General features: G+C 37.1%; 1 protein-coding gene across 1 annotated transcript; it reads left to right on the top strand.

Moving 5' to 3' along the window:
* Positions 1-17,460: 17,460 nt before the first annotated feature.
* On the top strand, positions 17,461-20,025 carry LOC133778436 (cytochrome P450 86A22-like). Its single transcript, XM_062218363.1, has 2 exons — positions 17,461-17,873; positions 17,999-20,025. Exon 2 carries the CDS (start codon positions 18,033-18,035, stop codon positions 19,680-19,682), a length of 1,650 nt encoding a protein of 549 aa, XP_062074347.1. The 5' UTR covers positions 17,461-17,873; positions 17,999-18,032; the 3' UTR covers positions 19,683-20,025.
* Positions 20,026-20,275: the final 250 nt, after the last annotated feature.

The raw sequence follows: 20,275 nt of genomic DNA, 5'->3' as shown, positions 1-20,275 counted from the left end.
ACTTCATGCAGAGATGGCGGATTGAGGTGATGGCGCCAAAATTGACCAATGCGGGACGACAAAAAATAACGTTGTATGCAGTGGGCCAGTCCACCACTACGAAAGTGCAATATTTGAACGAGCCCTGGATCTCATTCCCTAACGTCACGGGAAATTGAATCTTTTCCATTGGGAGCAATGAATCCCCATTGAAGTCGTAGATTTGTGTTGGGCATGAAGCCAGATCTGCCTCAGTCAAACCAATTGCTGTGAAAGTCGGCTTGAACAATACATTGAAGGAGCTCCCATCGTCCACGAACACTCAAGATACTCTTTTGTTGGTGATTTTGGCATCAATGACCAAGGGGTCATGATGCGGGAAATGAACGTTCCGAGCATCCTCTTCCGTGAACGTGATGGGCAGGTTCATCAACTTTGAGCGTTGGGTTCGAGTTTGGACCAAGGTGCATTCCTCATGGTCGTGATCAAGCTCGCTGAGGTATCATTTCTGATCATTCTGGGATGGCCCTCCCAGATGTGTGCCTCCTGATATAGTGGCCACGTGACCATCTACTCGCGGAGGTGCAATTTCAGGAGGATATGGCATTCCGGGTCCAGGTTCTTGTACTATTGGGGCCCCCAAACCTGTAGCGTGCCCCCCTGAGGAGTTCGATATGATCTAGGTGCACCTGGGGCTGTAGGTTGTCCGGGAATTGCTGGCAGTCCCAAACCCCCTATTGGCATCCTGACCAATTGGTGGAGATGCCCCAGTTTTATCAGGTTTTTGATCTTATCCTTCAGTTGACGACACTCTTCGGCCGTGTGACCCACGTCCTTGAGGTAGGCGCACCTTTTGTTGATGTCCCTCAAATTATTTCCCCTTTGAACATGGGGGATGGCTTCCAGTAATGGACTACATTGTCGTTGCCAAATAGATGTTTTCCCAGGTGTCAACCAGGTTGGTATACTCCGTGTATTGGGGTAACCCCTCTTTCCCTTTTTTGAGGGCTCAGATCGGTTCTGACTTTTGCATGATCTTTTTCCCTGGGAAGGGTTTATACATGCCTCAGCTCCTCCAGCTTAAGGCGGTTGGGCACCACCGGGTGCAACATTGTACCCGGTGGGTGCCACTCCATACCTGAAAAATGGGGTCGATGGAGTTGTAGCGTGCCCTATTGAAGTGGGCCCATAGACCGTTGGGGTTATGAACGTCATCCCATGGGTCCCAGTGGATCCGGACGCCACTGGGGATGTCGGATACTACGCTCCGTATCCGGGGAAGGTTTCGGCGGTTGACTGGGTCGTTGGCTTCCACCCAAAAGCCTAAATTCAGGGCTCCTCCCAGTTGATGAAACCTTGCACCCTCCTAATGAATTCTTTGAGGATGGCCACCTTGCTATGCTGCATGTCGTCCCAGAGAGGGGATCCAGTCCGTCATCCACTTTAGTATTTAAGGCTTCCTCCGTGAAGCGCTAGATGTAAGCCTTGAGGGTCTCCGCGGGATGTTGTTTGACATTGGCCAGCGCGTTGATTTGCATGTCCATCTTCATGGTGGCCACAAACTGCTTACAGAACTTCGACTGAAATCCAGACCAAGATTGGATTGATCCCAACTTAAGTCTTTTCCACCACTTTTATGTGGGTCCAGCCAGAGTGATCAAGAAACATAAGCACTTGTCGTTGTCACAAACATGTACCACGGTCATCAAGCGATTGTAGTGGGACAAGTGATCCGTGGGGTCTGCGTTCCCGGTGTAGGCGGGTAGGTTTGACATCTTGAACCCTTTGGTAGTACCATATCCATGATATGTTTGGCGCATGGCTCCTTTTCCTCTTCTTCGAAATCAGAACCTCTACCTTCTTGTTTCCGGACCAAGCAATCCGTGACCTTCTTAAGAGTAACCAACTATTCCATGAACTGTTTGGCCATTCCATCATTCAGGGGGACTCTCTCCTTCCTCCAGTCATTGAGGTTATTCCTCAAGTCGCCTCCTCGGAGGCGAATCTTTTCCTTGTGGGCCTGTTCCTTTAGAGCATTAAGGCCATCACACAAGTCTACTCGGAAAGTATCATCTCCAGAATTGATGGCTTATGGTTCTTCTTCACGTTTGTGCCCTCCGTGATCTTTGTTCACGGAGGCACTGGGATAAAAGCATCGTTCCCATTCGTCCTATCTAGAGACGTTTCAGGGCTTAGTACCCTGCCGGCGCTTCCCCTATGGATTGTTCGGATAATCCCGTTCTGGGACAAGATTCATTTGCCCTTTCCTAGGGAATTTCCCTGGGTCAGCCCGGGTTCTTGGAACGGGATGAGCTTTCTTCTAGGGTTTGTTTTTTCCACAGGGTCAGCCATTTTGTCCTTTCCTTTCTTCTGAGCATGATTCGACGGGCCGGATCCGGGATGTGGTCCCGGAGGAGGGATAGGGCTAGTGTTGTTAGCTACACTAGTCTTGATAAGTGGGACAGGCAGCTGCGTTCCTAGAGGCGGAACTGTTGTAGGATTGGCAGCCGATCCTTGGGCAGCAATGAAGGCCTAAAGACCCAGAAAGGACTCTTGCATCTGGCAGGTGACTTCTTTTTGTTCAGCTGTAATGCCCCGAAATCCCTAATGTGGTTTAATGGTTGGATTAGTAGGCCGGGATGGCCATAATTGATTTATTATGCCATTTAACTGTTATATGCATGCTTTTGGTGAATTATATTATAATATGATGTTAAATGCATGCATGTGGGTCCACATTTCATGGCAGGGGTATTTTGGTAATTTGGCCTGTTGAGGGCGTAATTGTATATTTGTATGCATGTTGATGATATATTGTTGAGGCCACATTATAATGTGGATTTGTTTGAGCTATTTGGCATGAGATGATCTTTGAGTATAAAGTAGCGGTTTAGTCATTACGGGATTAAGTTCGAGGCTCGGGGAGAGTCTCGGGGTGTTTTAATGATTAGAACGTTGCCGGGAATTAAAGGGTATCGGGATATAAATTATTGGTATTTAAGAATATCGAGAATAGCGGGAATTTGAGGGTGTTAATTATGATTAACGAAATAAGTGGAAGAGGACGATTTTACCCTTGGGAGTTTTTAGAAAATTTTAAATGACCTAGGGGCAAAATAGTCATTTCACCCCTAAGATATATATATCAGCTTTGAAGGCTGTAGAAGTTTACCCAAAACAGAGCAAGTTCAACACCTCTCCCGTACACCATTTTTCCTCCTTCTTCCTTCTAATTTTTGAAGCCCAAATTGAAGAAATAAGCTAGGAAATTAAAGGTTTGAGCTTAGGATCTTGGTTCATCCATTGAAGAGGACTCAAAACCAACTTTAGGTAAGAAATCATCCATGAATTTTAAGCTATACTCTGTTTTTCTTATAGTTTTCAGCTTATAGATTTTGATGTGGATAGTTGGGAATTAGTGGAGGTTTTTTTATGAGGGTGCGATGTAGATGAAGTTTGGGGGTTGAATTGGATGTTTTGGTAAGGTTTGGGATTGTTTTGGAGGGTTGGTTTCAAGGGAAATCGCGAGGAGGGAAAACCAGAAATTTCTCTGGTCTGAAGCTGGCGCCCCAGCGCCAGTCCTGGTGCCCAGCGCTATGTAGGGCAGAGACAAGGGCCTCTCTGCCTTGGGTCAGTGCCATTTGGAAATGCCCCAGCGCTAGGCCAATTCCAGCAAATCTCATTTTTAGGGCTCGGGATGGTTTTTAAGGCTCGGGGGTTGGTTCCTTTACCCCGTTTGAGTAGATTGAGATTCCCAAGAGTGTGGGATTGATCCCGGGAGTGTGGTTTTAGATTGTGAACCATTTATTGATTTACTTTATTAATGAATTCCAATTGGTTATGACTAGGTGACCGCTAAGGAATTAAAAGACAGATCGTTCTCAAGGGTCGTTCTTTTATTAATTCTCGCTCGAACCAGAGGTAAGAAAACTGCACCCCATATGTGACATGCGTGGTTATTCACGAGGCATGTTGAATATTTAAATGTGGACATAGATTCAATATTGAATGCTTAGCAAATCTTGCTCACTTGTGTATGGCATTAACTGAATAGTCAGAATTGGCCAAGGTATCAGTATCAACTGTGAAGTTGTGACTCATTAGTCAAGTTCGGCAGTGGTACTGGGCACTAGTCACACAGTGTTGACTCATAAGTCAAGAACGGTCTTAGCATGTTTAACGCAAGCCAACAAAGATTAGATCTAATCGACATCTGCATTAAATGACTCAGAAAAGCGTTAATGTCAGATCGACCTCAAGTTCGATGAATACTGTAATGCCCCGAATTCTCCGATGTATTTAATGGCGTGAACAGTAGGCCGGGAGGGCCATACTTGCTTAATTATGTTATTAATTGATAAAATGCATGTATATGCTGATTATATTATGATATGATGTGAAATGCATGCATGTGAGTCCATATTTCTTTATACAGGGGTGTGATGGTAATTTGGCCCGTTAAGGGTAAATTGATTATTTGAACGCATGTTGGTAATATAGATTGAGACCACATTATGATGTGGGTTTGCTCGAGCCATTTGGCATGAGACGATCACGGAATGTTGATTATCGGTTTGGTCATAACAGGCATAAGCTCAGGGCTCGGGGTGAGTCTCGGGGTGTTTTAATGATTAGAGTGTTACCGAGCATTAAAGGGTAACGGGATGTGAAATATTGGAGTTTGAGAATATTGAGATTAGCGGGAATTGGGAAGCGTTAATTATGATTAATGGTGTAGGTGGAAAGTACCAAAATTGCCCTTGAGTTGGCTTTAGAGACTTTTAAAGACCTAGGGGTATAATGGTCATTTGGGATTTGGATATATATGGTTTAGATGGCTGTAGAGAAAACATAACCAAAACCGAGTTTTGCTTCTTCTCCTTCCCGTAAGTTCATTTCTCCTTTCTTCCTCTTTGGAGTTTTGAGCTCAAGGTGTGGAATTAAGCTAGGGAACTTGGAGGTTGAGGTTGTAGACATAGCTCAGTCATTGAAGAGGGTTTGGTTTCGAATTTGAGGTGAGTTTTATCCATTGTTTTACTGGTTTTGCTCTGTTTTCGTTCATAGTTTTCAGCTTTAGATTTTGATATGGAAAGTTGGAATCAAGGGGAGTTCTTGGGATGTTTTACTTGGGTTATGATGAGGGATAGTTATGGGTGATGTTTGGAGGTTTAAATGGGTGTTTGAGAGAGGTTTGGGTGGTGTTTAAATTGGGTTTGAAGGGTTGGTTTCAAGGGAAAACGCAAGGGAGGAAAAACAGGGGTTTTGGCTGAAATGGAGCTTACGCCGCAGCATGGCAGGGGTGAGCCGCGGCCTTTGGGGGCTGCTGGGTTTAGGCGCCTCTATCTGAGGGGCGGGTCGCGGCATGGCCAATGAGGGTCGCGGCCCTTAAGGCATTTTTGGCCAGAATTAGCTTTTTGGCTCGGGGATGCAAGCCTAAGGCCTCGGGATTGAACCTACTACCCGTTTGGGTAGTGTGTGATGTCCCGGAGGTTAGGTTTTGGTTTGGGAACCTTTTATTATTCATTTTATTGATGGAATCCCATGATTTGGTTATGACCAGGTAACCGCTAAAGGACCAAAAGTCGATCGTTCTCAGGGTTGTTCTTTTATTCGTTCTTGCTCGAACCAAAGGTAAGAAAACTGCACCCCAAATATGACATGCGTGGACATTCATGAAGCATGTTGATTGTGAGAATATGGACATGGACTGAATATAGAATGCTTAGCATATGTTGCTCATTTGTACATGGTACTGACTTATTAGTCAGGTTTGGCAAGGGTGCTAGTATCAACTGTGAAGCTGTGACTTATTAGTCAGGTTCGGCGGTGGTACTGGGCACTGATCATGTTGAGCTGACTTATTAGTCAGGACGGCCTTAGCGTGTGTCATGCAAGCCAACAAGATTTGATCAAATCAATTATCAGCATTGAATGGCTCAGAGAGCATTAATGCCAGACCGACCCGAGGGTCGATGAATGAAATAAGCGCTTGGAGGCTGGTGGCTTACTTAGCAGCCACTCTCCCATCTGAATTAGTGACATGCATGGCAGTCACTCAGTACGGTTACCAGAACCTATTGAAGGCTAGTGGCTTACCTATCAGCCACTCTTCCATCTGAATTAGTGACTTGCTTGTCAGTCACTCAGTGTGGTTTATCAGGACCTCATGTGGTGTTTACTCATTTGTTTGAAAGCTTTATGCTCAGTGTGATTATAATGATAATCATTTGATAATGTTATATAAAGTGTTATGTTTTCTTGCTGGGCATTGGCTCATGGGTGCTTTATGGTGCAGGTAAAGGGAAAGAAAAGCTCACCTAGCCTTGAGTGGAGAGCTGATGTGGTGGTGTGTACATATGTAGCCGCTTGACCACCACGGTCAAGGTGTTCTCAGGGGAACTAGGAGGTTTACCCTATTTTTGCCGCTTAGGTCGGCGGGATTGTAACTTTACAACAGTAGTGACCATTTTGTACTGAGAACAGCTTGTAAACGTTTTGTTTAGCTCTGCAGAGCACTTTGTAATAAAATCTCCATTTCCTTTTTATTGGTTTTATACCTTAACCCGTTAATTACACTTAGAGCACGTTTTCGACCAAAGGGCTCAGGTAATGAGTCAAATTTCCGGTCCACCGTTCACCGTAACTGTTCTGGGGTAGCCAGGGCGTTACATATACTATAAGCACTTGTCTACCCAAAGGCTAGTTACTTAGAGCTACAGTGACTATTTAGTCACATGGCTGTGGGTGCCGAGCCCCGTAGTGACTTACCCATCAGTCATTCATCTGTTATAGCTAGTGACTTAACCATCAATCACTCATCTATTAAAGCTAGTGACTTACCCACCAGTCACTCATCTGTTTAAGCTAGTGACTTACCCATCAGTCACTCATTTTTTTAAGCTAGTGACTTGCTCGTCAGTCACTCATTTGGTTATAAACGTGCATCTAGGTGTTATTAATAGGCTAAGGTGAAAAATCTCGATCAAAAGGAAAAGGTATACTTTATTTAAAACATAAAATTGTACATGGGCCCATAAAAAAATGTTTACAAGTTATTTACAATCCAAAATGGTCATTACAGTGTAAACATTACAACCCACCGACCTAAGCGGAAAAAATAGGGTTAACCCCTAGTTCCTCTGAGAAACACCTTGGCTGTGGTGGTCAAGCGGCCGCATATGTACACATCGCCACCTAAGCTCTCCACTCAAGGCTGGGTGAGCTTTTCTTTCCCTTTACATGCACCACATAGCACCCGTGAGCCAAGGATCAGCAAGAAAACTCATTACTGCATGTATACAATATCAATTGATGATTTAAATAATCATACTGGGCTTGTAGCCCTAAACAGATAAGTGAATATCACTTTAAGATTCTAATAACCATGTTGGGGTTTGTAGCCCTAATCAGATAATATCGAGATTCTAATAATCATCTTGGGGAGTGTAGCCCTAATCGTATGGTATCGAGATTCTAATAATCATGCTGGGGCATGTAGCCCTAATCAGATGGTGACTGATGAATAAGTCACGAACTTAAACCAGATAAGTAACTATGGAGTCACAAACTTGAATCAAATAAGTGACTGATGAGTAAGTCACGAACTTGGGCTCCGCACCCATAGCCGTGTGACAATGCAGTCACCTAGGCCTTCTGGCCTCGGCTCTAAGTAACTAGCCATTAGACTAGACAAGTGCTTTTGTTTTCATCAAACTTAAGGTCGGTCAAGCATTTCATGCTTATGACGATAATGCTTATGTTTATTAGATCTAATCTTTTCGACTTGCGTTAAACACGCTAATATCATTCTTGACTCATAAGCTAATACCATACGACCAGTGCTTAGTACTACTGCCAAACTTGACTAGTGAGTCACAGCTTCACAATCAATACTGACACCATTGCCGATTCCTGACTCATAGGTCAGTGCCATTCACATATAAGCAAGATTGCTAAGCATTTAATATTCAATCAATGTCCACATATAGAGCACTCAACAGGCTTCATTAATAACCATGTATGTCACATACTTGGTGCAGTTTTCTTACCTCTGGTTCGAGCGTGAAACAAGTTAAAAGAGCGACCCTTGAGAACGATCGATCCTTTGATCCCTTAGCGGTCACCTAGTCATAACCAAATATAACTTGCATCAATAAAAAATTCAACAATAAAAGGTTCTTGATCTAAACCTCACTCCCGGGACCTCGAATCGTACCAAAACGGTTAGTAGATTCGATCCCAAGCCTTAGGAATTGAAACCCCGAGCCAAAAACCCTCAAAAGTGCCCAAAATAGGACCCTGGAAAAATAGGGTAGCGCTGCCCCCCTAGCGCCTAGGCGCTACAAGCAGAGATGCATTGCCCTGGACAGTGCTGTAGCGCCCATACTTAGGCGCTGTAGCGCTACAACCAGGGTGATTCAAACCTGGTTTTTCCTTCAACTTCTCCACTGTCCAACCTTCAAATCTGATTCCAAACCTCATTCAAACTCACAAATGAACCCAAAAACCCAACATACAAGTCCTAGGCATCAAAACCTAATTAATCTTTGCCAAAAACTCCATTGAATTCTCACTATCCAAATCATAAATCCCAACTGAAAATCAAATGAAAATAGAGTAAAAACCAGAGTTTCTATGGCTAGAATCTTACCTCAAGCTCATAATTACACTCTCTTCAATAGTAGAACACAACCCTAGACTCTCAAGGCTTGGTTCCCTAGCTTGATTCCTCAATTATAGCTTCAAAATTCAAAGAGAAAAGAGAAGGAAAAGATGATCGGAAGAAGAAAGTAAGAAGCTCTATTTTTCTTAAGCTTTCTACAGCTTCTATGGTTGATATATATGCTTAGGTCAAAAGACAAAAATACCCCCAAGCTTAAGTAAAACCCTTAACAGCCACCAAGGGAAAAATCATCATTTCCCACCTATCTCGTTAATTATAATTAACGCTCTCCAATTCCCGTTATTTCCAATATTCTCAAATGCTAATAAATCATATCTCATTACCCTTTAATTCCTGGTAATGTACTAATCACCATATTACCCTGAGACTCACCCGAGCCCCGAAATTAACCCCGTTATGACCAAACCGCTAACTAGTATTCAAAGATCGTCTCATGCCGAATAGCTCGAACAAATCCACATTATAATATGGCCTCGTCAATAATCACCAACATGCATGCAAATATACAAATATGCCCTCACAGGCCAAATTACCAAAATACCCTTATAATGAAATGTGGACCCACATGCATGCATTTATCAGCATATAATAATATAATTCACATAAACATGCATATAATTATTTAATGGCATAATAAATCAATTATGGCCCTCCCGGCCTACTAATCCGACCATTAAACCTCATTAGGGATTTTGGGGCATTATAGAAAGAAAGGATAAAAGATGAACCAACAGAGTTTTACGTGGTTGGGGCGTTGATGAGCCTTAGTCCACGAGTCTATTGTATTAGATTTTAGAGAGCTTTTGACAATGGAGTTTTCTGCGAGTTTTTGCAGAGTAATTGCTTACAAGAGAAGATTTGGGACCTTGCTACAGTGCACAACTGGCCCTATTTATAGGCAGTCAAGTGCAATGGGCTTGGGCTAGACTAATCAGGGCCCAATAGGGATGTAATCACAATTTACTCACTAATGGAGTCATAATACAAAGAATGATATATAATAAAATATAGCAATCTGGGCCCTTTGGGCCTACTTGGGCATGGCCAATCCTTACAACTACTCATAGTACGTTAGCTCAAACTGGTCCGTGTGGGCTTCTAAGGAGATCCTGGGGACAGGATCTGTCAGAGCAGTGGCAATACTATTGCCTAGGAACAGTGTAAGTTTCGTGTGTACCCTCTTCTGCAGGTTAGTTGAGGAGACCAACTTTCGTGTTTCTCAGGGACATGTCAGCGTCAGGGAAGATCAGGCTTATCCTATCTGGATGTCTTGTCCTGGTTCATTTACTAATGTCCCAGTTTATTTACTGAAGTCCTGGTTCGTTCACCAGAACTTGGGTTCGTTTGCCAAGACGGACATTGTGACACTGAATATCTCCCCTAGATTCTTAACCAGATCTATTTCCATCGACTAGTTAGTATGCCACTTCTATTGGCATCCCGGAGGATACAGGTAGGTTAGGACTGAGAAGATGAGTCGAGTCTGCATCTTAGTCCCGGTTCCTTTGTTACGGTCGCGTCCATCAAACGTTGTTGGGCTCGTTGATGATTGGGCTATCATGACTTCTTCCTTCCCTGTTCATTGGGCTCAAGATGGGTCCAGACCTCTTTAAGAGAGCCCACGGGCCCATTGAGTCATGCCATGTGTCACGGGTGGAAAACAGAGATAACATTTACCATTAGAGTTATCTTCACATTCTTATATATGTATATTTCTGGGTTTTTTAGGTAACTGGTTACCTATATTACTGTAAATATAAGTAGTCGGTTACTCATATTACTACAAATATAGGTAATCGGTTACAATGCAATCCGAAATTAAGAAAAATGATAGTGGATGTGGTAAGAATTGGTTACCACCTTCAAAATGTTTTTTTTTATTGTTTTTTTACTATAACAACACATCAATAATCAACAAGCTTGTGTATGTGGGTGCTATAAATAGATCTAAAATACAAGAGTAATCAACATATAATTAAGATGAACAATTGTCCTAATTATAAATTAAGAGTCATCCTTAGTGTACTTTGTGTTAATTGGAACTTAGATATTACAAGGGATTCAAAACAAAGTAGTACCAAATAGATTTGAAGTTTCAAATTGTAATGTCTGGTCACACAATTTAATAATTATTTATTGTTCATTGTTTATTTTTAAGTATTTTTCATTTATTTAATATTTGAATTTTATTTATTAGTAAATTTTGTTAGTTGCTATTTATATGTGGATGTGTGTATATGTTTATGCCTTGGGCGTGTGAAAGAAAACAAGAGAAGAAAGATGGTTATTTTTGGCATGTCTTGGTAACCATGGGAGAGGAAGAGAAGAAAGATGGCTATTTTTGGTAACCATGGGAGGAAAGGGAAAGCATCATAAGTAAACAATTAATGATGGTTATTGAATTGTGATTTTCCCACATGGTCAATTTGAAATTGGGTAACAATTGAAAGGGGATTGATTCTCTTTATTTGTAGCAATATTTTTTTTAATTTGTGTGCTTTATTTTATTACTAATGGTTAAGTGTTAGAATTTTATTTTTTAATTATTTGAATTGTTTGGTAGAAATTATGTGAATTTAAATTTGTAAATTGTTTTATTTAATTATTTTAATTTGTAAGTTCATGAGTTTTGGTCATGTGCATTAAGGTGCATGGTTAGTAGGATTGCACCCTAGCACTTGTGTGTGTGCATGTGCATGGTATGCATGGTGAGCATGCATTAGTTTCCATGCATGGTGTTTATTTTTCTATATATTATCATTTATTTATTTTGTGTGGTTAATTTAGAAAAATAAAAAATAATGAGATAGAATATATATTTTTATTTATTTTGATTTACTATAAAGATATTGGTGATATGGCTATTAGTGGTCTTCTAGCTATATTGGGTAAGTAGATTAGATAAAGGTGGATTGTGTGTGTGTGCTAACCGTATATAGAGAGAAAGAGAGAGGCAAGGGTGCTCGGTCAAGGTTAGTGTGAATGCATAGGGAAGTTTCCATTTTGAATGACAATCCAATCAATCCATAGTTGTCAATCTCATGGATTATGGGAGAGGGGATCAAGGGATTTAGAAAATTTGGGACATTACACTTTTCCCACTAACTAGGGTTCGGCCTCTAGGGCCTCTATAAAAACAAAGAGAACATGAGTGTCCTCATTTTGGCTTGGTGGTTGTTGTGTGCGTAAAGGAGGAAGAGAGGGCTCGTGAGAAGAGGAGAGAAGAGAAGAAAAAAAGAAGGAAGGAGAAGGAAAGTAGGGTTTCGAATCCTTAGGGGGGGGTGATTAAGGTGGTGGCCAGTTTTTAGTATTTATTTCTATCAAAGGAGGTAGTAAAGCTCTAGCCTTGCTATTGTTTTGTTGAGTATTTTGTTATGAATTGTTCTTTATTTGGATTCCCTATGTGTGTTGATGGTTGTTTGTAATCTTGTAGGGAGCCTAGGCGTGTATATGGCTCTATGATTGGGTGTGTGTTTGTGAGTAGGTGTGTATGAATGTGTAAACAATGCATGTGAAGTTTTGCTTTTGTTTCTTTTGATTTTCTATAAACTTGCTCATGTTATTGGAAAAATAGGAACATGCTAGGGTTCATGTGGATGTTGAATAAGATTATTGTTATTATTTTCATGACTTGTTGTTCATGTAGGTTTCGGCCTAGAGTGTTCTAAAGGGATTACAAGTTGTGTTTGTTTCTTGATGATTAATTGTAAAACCATTGGATTATGAGCACATTACAATTTGTGGTATTTCTCTTGTTAAGGTGTCATGGGTTTCGGCTAAATGTTTTGTTGTAGACTTAGGGTTTCTTTTATTTTTGTTGTTTATTTGCTCACTTATAAGCATGATTATTTGAGGTATTTTATCATATAAGGTAATTATGATTTAGTTATGTATGGTGTGTGTTAATTTTAGTAGTGTATTGGACCTAGGCATTTTTTTTTTTTTTGTAAATTATTGTTTTATTCATAGTTACATTATTGGTGCATGCTAATTGAATCTAGGGATGCCTAAAAATTCTAATAAAGTCCTAAATTCAACAAACTTAAATAATTACGAAAGTATTTCTAATCTTAAGATAAACCCCAATTTATTTAATAAGCTAATTTTATGCTACTCTATGCGGTCATCACACTTTCTACTTACTAACTAAAATAATACCACGCACTATGTATTATCTTAATTAAATTACTTTTAAGATCATAACTAGACAAACGACAAATTAAAATAAACAAAACAAATATATATATATATATATATATTTATGACCCCAACTTTTTTAATAACCGCATACATTTTAGTCATAGTAGCCTCCTATTAAATTTTTAGGAAAATTGGAATAATTTACAATGTCGAAATCATATTTTAAATAGTTTGTTATACTCGTACTTGTTTTTTTTATACGCGTGTAAAACAGATTGTTTGAATCCTGATTTTGGTACCGTAAATTATCCAGAATTTCTCGAAAATTTGTAGAAAACCTGATATGACTATAATGAATACCATCATAAAAATAAGTTAAAAAATTGAGTCATAATTAATTTACGTGTCTAAAACAAAATCATAATTATTCGCGTCTTATCGATAAAGTCAAAAAGTATATTGTAAATGACTCCCTATATATTAATTAAATGGATATTATGCCACGTGAAGTAATGATGCACATTTTTCCCATAGGGACGGGCATCCCCGTCTAAATGGGGAATGGGGCAGAGACGGGGATAACTTTCAATCCCCAAATGTTAAATCAAGCGGTGGTAGGGATAACAGTCCCCGCCCCGACGAGACCCCATTTAAATTTTTATATATTTTTATAATATTATATATGTATTTTATATATTTATTTATGTGTTTTTATAGTATAGTAGTAACTTTTTTAATATTTTAAATTTTATTTAGGATAATGTTTAATATTTTAAATAATAAATATTGTATAATATTTTAATTTACATATAATTTATTATTTTTATTTTAAAATTTATTTTTTTAAATAAATGAGTTCCCAGTAGGAATTCTCCGCCCCAATAAGGGATTATCCATCCTGCCTCTAACGGGGAATAAACGAAAATGGGGCGGGGACGGGTATTAAAAATATAAATGGGGACAAGGACGGAGGAAGTACTCCCGCCAATTCTCCGCCCCGTGTGCATCACTACTGTGAAGTGCAGAAGTATATATACCAATACAAATGTATAATCAACAAATCAAAAGCATATACATTATTTATATATGTATATATATATCACGATCAAGTGTTAAATTATATATGTTATCCAAAATATATATGTTTAAAGAGAGAAAAAGACCCTTATTATAAGGCTCACCTAGAATGACGGTGTGTATTAGAAGGGCTGACCGAGAGTTTTGGCAGATTACCTGAAATTGCATGCTCATAAATTCCTTCTATTTATTAGCCGTTCAACTACTAATTATTATAACTGCTACTCTTTTACTTTGACAATGCTTATTATTAATCAATTATATACACATACTCCAGTCCCATTATTTATATAACTACTACTTTTGTGACCACTTCCATAAATATAGATATAAAATTATTTGGTAGATTTTTTTAAGAAAAACTAATCATAGGTATTAAAAATTTTATAGAAAGTTTTTTTTTATATAGTAAAAATAATTAACTAATTTCAAAATATTTATATTTTATGTTTATAAAAATCAGAATTTTTTTTAAATATGTATTTTTAAAAATAAAGGAATGAGAATTTAAAAATAAGATACACATGTATTCATCCGAATATTAAATGTTGATTTCTTTTTAAAATATATGAAAATAGAGAATGATTGAAAAAATAAAAATAAAATAAAAAATAGAGAAAATAATCATTTTGAAACGAAACAATCATTAGATTATGAGATGTAATAGTTAAAAACATGTGTGTTTCTATTGGTACACTATTTTTTTTGTCCTCGTGACCCTTCTATAAGTTGACATAAAAATATCCTCGTATTATTTTAAATCACATACTCTATTTCTTAACATATCACTTCTCAACTCATTAACATAAGTATAAATAACATTTTTTTTAAAATAACACCTAAAAAAATTGTACATTATAAATATGATTAATAAAATATGAATTTGTAAGACTAGAACATGTAATTAAAAAAATAGAGGAAACATAAATAATAATTTAAATGGGCGGGGAAGGAGTTTTTTTTTTAAATATTTCTAATTGGGTAATTTTGTACTTATAAAAAAATTTAAGAAAAATGTGAACAAATTCTTTTAAAATTTTATGGGAGTGTAAATAAAAAGGCACAAAAAAAGGTGTAATTACATATATTGTAATTTAAACACTCAATTCATATATGTATAAATATAAAGCCTCAACCGTACATGAAAAAATTAACATTACATTTATTATTCATCTGTTAAAATTAATGCATTTATATTTACACCTCGTGTTTTTTCATGCACGTAATAATAACGAAAAAGGGTACGTACGAAAAAATCTCTTTAACTTTTGTAAAAACAAATGTTGATTTTCATTAAATAAAAATTCTCTTTTTATTATATAATGAGCTAGCTGTATACAATACACGTAGTATTAATTATCATCATCTTCTTATCTAATTAAGTAAAATATAATAAAGGCAACAAAACAAAATAATCAAAAGAAAGGAAAAATATAATTAATCGAGTCAATTTAGAAACATTTTCCACTATTTATATTGCCTTTGCCTTGCGTTGTTTCATATATTTTGGGTAAAACGACGCCGTAAATGCAAGCACAAGCCGCGTAACGCAAATAATTGTCGGTTGGTCGCTCGCCGAACCCAACTCCAACCAGGTCACATGATCACAAACACACACATATATATACAGATATAATACTATATATTAATACATAACAAATATTCATATAAAAAAAAGATTCATACAATAATGCATATATATATATATATGACAAATTTATGCCGCATGCACCGGTGCATACATTTTGTTTTTCTTGGCTCGTAAACAGTTTTTAGTACAAAATTTTTTATGACAGTGTATATTATAGTTATTTAGAACATCTTGTAAATTTTTAGGAAATTCTAAATAATTTACAGTGCTAAAAACTAGGTTCAAACAGACTGTTTTCCACGCGTATAAAAAAAAATTAATGACTCGTGTAATAACTTGGTTGAACCTAGATTTCGGTATTGTAAATTATTCAAAATTTCTTAAAAATTTACAGGATATTTTAAATAACTACAATAAAGACGGTTATAACATGAACACAAAAATTATGCACCATAAAGTACCCTATATATAAAATATATATATTACATTAATTACTATTCAACGTCATCATACACATGGAAAATGTACACACATATATCTATATATATAGTTCCTCAACTAATCTCATAATGATGTATAGTCGTTCAATAAATGTAGAGTTTAAGGTAGGGCTGCAATGCCCTGAAAAATTAGGTGGGCATCTATAAAGTGCAGAGACAGAGAGAGTAAATTTGCGTAGTGATTGGCTCTAATAATAAATGGCTGGCTTTTTGTATGGTTTAGAAGGTTGAAATTATTAATTTTTAATACTAATTAAGTGTGCATGTGGTAGGCTTTATTTATGACCTTATAAAATACACGTTAAAACTTTTATATATAATATGGTTACAATTATACATGTACATATGTATGTATAGCCCAACGACCACAGTTTGCTATTAATAATAATGCTTTTAAGCAACAATAGTAGTTGATTATTATAAAGTAAAGCTGTTTTTTTAAAGGATAAAGTAAAGTTATATCTTTTCTATATAAAAAATGTGTACATAATATTTTATTTTTTTTTGTTAATTTTAATAAAATATTCTTATATTTAACCGAATATTTTTACATTTAATAGTAGATTGTAAACATGACTTAAACTTAAATAAATAAATAAACAAATTAAAATAAGATATTTTTGAGATATTTTACAATGATAATTATTTAGAAATAATAAAATTATATATTTTATAACTTAAATAAAATTTAATTAAATTTAAACTTAATATTATATTAAACATATAATATGTAATCTTTTGTTGTCGCTATCAAATTAAAAAATTAGAATAAATATAAACTTAAACAAAAATAAATTAAATAATTCATTAAAATATGATATTTTTTAAATATTTAATGATAATTTAAATAATTAAATCATATTTATTTAAAAATAATAAAGACTTACATATTATTTTTTTTATCTTATAAATTTATGTGATAGTTTATTTTTTATCAAGTGATTAAAATTTTTTTGATACATTAGAAATTAAAAATAATTGATGTATGTATAGTATTGTCTACCCACTGACTTTTTCTATTCTTATTTTATTTCTATTATTAATTTTTTTTAAATATTATTATATTTTATATATATTATGTAATTATGAAAATATATGTATATATATAATTATATCAATTTTGTATTTAAATGTCAAATATAAATATTTATTCTATTATATATATTTAAAAAAATAAACACATTTTTATTAAAATTATAAATAATATTTATACTTTAAAACTAAGCTCTTTCAAACTAATAAACATATATAAAGATACAACAAATTTTTTAAATAAATATATACATATATCGATCACTATCAGAAAAACTTCTCACAGAGAAGTAAGGTAACAAGATGTACCAAATTTCAACTACGTAGTAGATGGATATCAGATCATCATTAACTTAAGTCCTTTACTACAACTATTGTCTCTCTCTCTCTCTCTCTCTCTCTCTTTCCTACATCATCCCTTATATATATATAATTACTATTCTATATATTTTTCTCATTATCAATCAAATAAAGCTTTGTCTTTCTCCTTCATCACTTTTATCCTCTCACTCACACTTTTCCTGTTATCTTCCCATCTCTATATATTCACCAGTCCCTCCTCTCTCTCTCTCTCTATATATATATATATACATATACGTATAAAATATATCTCCACTTTGAGTTCTCACATAGTACAGTACTTTCATTTTACAATAGTATATAATAAGTACTCTCTTACACATTATATATATATATATATATTCGTTGCCTAGTTTTAATAATCACATTATTGATGTTGATATTATTACATGTACGTGATCATCACATCAAAGCTCTAAGATCTTAGAAATCTGGGCTTTGATTCTTTTCTGATCCGGGATTTGAGCTTCGTTACGTTTCTTCATCTCCATTGTTACAAAAGCTGCATTAGGTACGTACCTATATAATACATACATTATATATATATATATATATCATTTTACGTGCTAGCAAGAAAGAAATGATTTTGGAGTGTAAAGTTTTCTATTTTTTTTTACTAATGATATCAGTTTTCAGGTGATTGCTGGTCCAGGCTAAGTCGGTGTTCGCCATGGAAGGATCAACGGCTCTGATGATCTTATCAGCACTAGCAGCTTATTTCATATGGTTTACGTTCATCACAAGGTCAATGAAGGGTCCACGTGTCTGGCCCCTATTGGGCAGTCTTCCAGGCCTAGTTCAGAACGCTCACCGCATGCACGACTGGATTGTGGACAACCTCCGGGCCTGTGGTGGCACGTACCAGACTTGCATATGTGCCATTCCATTCCTGGCCCAGAAGCAAGGGCTCGTGACTGTCACGTGCGATCCCAAGAACCTGGAGCACATTTTGAAGACCCAATTCAATAATTACCCCAAGGGTCCGACGTGGCAAGCCGTCTTTCATGATTTGTTGGGCCAAGGGATCTTCAATTCAGATGGCGATACGTGGGTGTTCCAGCGTAAGACCGCCGCACTGGAATTCACCACCAGGACCCTTCGCCAAGCCATGGCTCGATGGGTGAGCCGAGCCATTAAGCTTAGGTTTTGCCCCATCCTTGAAACGGCTCAGCTACAAGGCAAGCCGGTTGATCTACAAGACCTCTTGCTTCGGCTCACTTTCGATAACATATGCGGCTTGGCCTTCGGGAAGGACCCACAAACGCTTTCCCCTGAGCTGCCGGACAACAGCTTCGCCGGAGCTTTTGACAGAGCCACCGAAGCCACGCTGCAACGGTTCATTTTGCCTGAGATAATATGGAAGCTCAAGAAATGGCTCGGCTTAGGAATGGAAGTCGACTTGAGCCGAAGCCTCAAACACGTGGATGAGTACTTATCTAGTATCATCGACACACGTAAGATCGAATTGATGAGTCAGCAAATAGATCATCAGGATGATCTACTCTCCAGGTTCATGAAGAAAAAAGAATCCTACTCAAACCAGTTCCTCCAACACGTGGCGTTGAATTTCATTCTAGCTGGACGAGACACGTCATCGGTTGCGCTAAGCTGGTTCTTCTGGTTGGTCACTCAAAATCCAAAAATAGAAGAGAAAATTCTCATTGAAATTTGCACAGTCTTACTGGAGACACGTGGCAGTGACGTGCACGAGTGGATAGAAGACCCACTAGGGTTTGAAGAAATTGACCGATTGATATATCTCAAGGCAGCCTTGTCCGAAACCCTAAGGCTATACCCTTCGGTGCCTCAAGATTCCAAGCACGTGATCGCCGACGATACTTTGCCAGACGGGACCTTCGTTCCGGCAGGATCGTCGGTGACTTACTCAATCTACTCAATCGGAAGAATGAAGTATATTTGGGGTGAAGATTGCCTAGAATTCAAACCCGAAAGATGGTTATCATTAGATGGAAACAATTTTGAGGTACAAAATCCTTATCGATTTGTGGCATTCAATGCTGGCCCTAGAATTTGCCTAGGCAAAGACTTAGCTTACTTGCAAATGAAGTCGATAGCGGCGGCGGTGTTGCTCCGCCACCGCCTCTCAGTGGCGGCTGGCCACCATGTGGAGCAAAAGATGTCGTTGACATTGTTCATGAAGTATGGCCTTAGGGTTAATGTGTTACCAAGGGACTTGAAGCCTATTTTGGCAAGACTATTATGCAAGAATAATAGTGACACTTCCTCATCATGTGTTCAAGAGGCTCTCACCAATGGTAACTTTGAGACCGGTGTTGAAGCATTGGCTGGTTTTGCTTAACAGGGTAAAGATTATTTTGGCTAAAGCTTTATTACTTATATATAAATATATATTTAATGAATATAAATAATTATAATAATAAATTAGTAATTAACAAAGTGTAAACAGGTAAGTGTGTGGGCTATTGGTATTTATCATGACAGCAACACAAGTCTTTTTTTTTATTTGTCTCTTTATACAATAAAAAGGGCCCATGAAGACTGAATAGAGTTAAGCTAGATTTAGCTTAACTTGAGTCATTTTGAGGTCTCTTTCATGTCACATGGTTCAGATATATATAATTTATATATATATATATATGTCAATTAATAGAAAATATATAATTTGTTGTGTTGTTACCATATATACTGCTTGTTATTTCCTTTGCTTCTTTTGGGTGTATGAATTTATTTATTTATTTTTTTTTTAGGGAAATGTATGAATTTAGTTTGTAAATATATGTAATATATAGTGCATTTATTTTGCTCTAATATAAAGAGAAAAATTGAAACAACTCAACCCCATGCAACATAATAAAGGGCAATAATAGTACATATATTTATTAGTTAATCAATTAGTTTCAAGTAGTTCAAGTGTCTCTCTCATACAAAAAG

Source organism: Humulus lupulus, chromosome 5 (assembly GCF_963169125.1).
Source record: "Humulus lupulus chromosome 5, drHumLupu1.1, whole genome shotgun sequence".
In the NCBI taxonomy this organism is placed as follows: Eukaryota; Viridiplantae; Streptophyta; class Magnoliopsida; order Rosales; family Cannabaceae; genus Humulus; species Humulus lupulus.
This window is presented reverse-complemented; position numbering and strand designations above follow the sequence as displayed.

Coding starts and splice junctions, on each gene's coding strand:
- LOC133778436 (XM_062218363.1), top strand. CDS start 18,033: ATGGAAGGATCAACGGCTCTGATGATCTTATCAGCACTAGCAGCTTAT.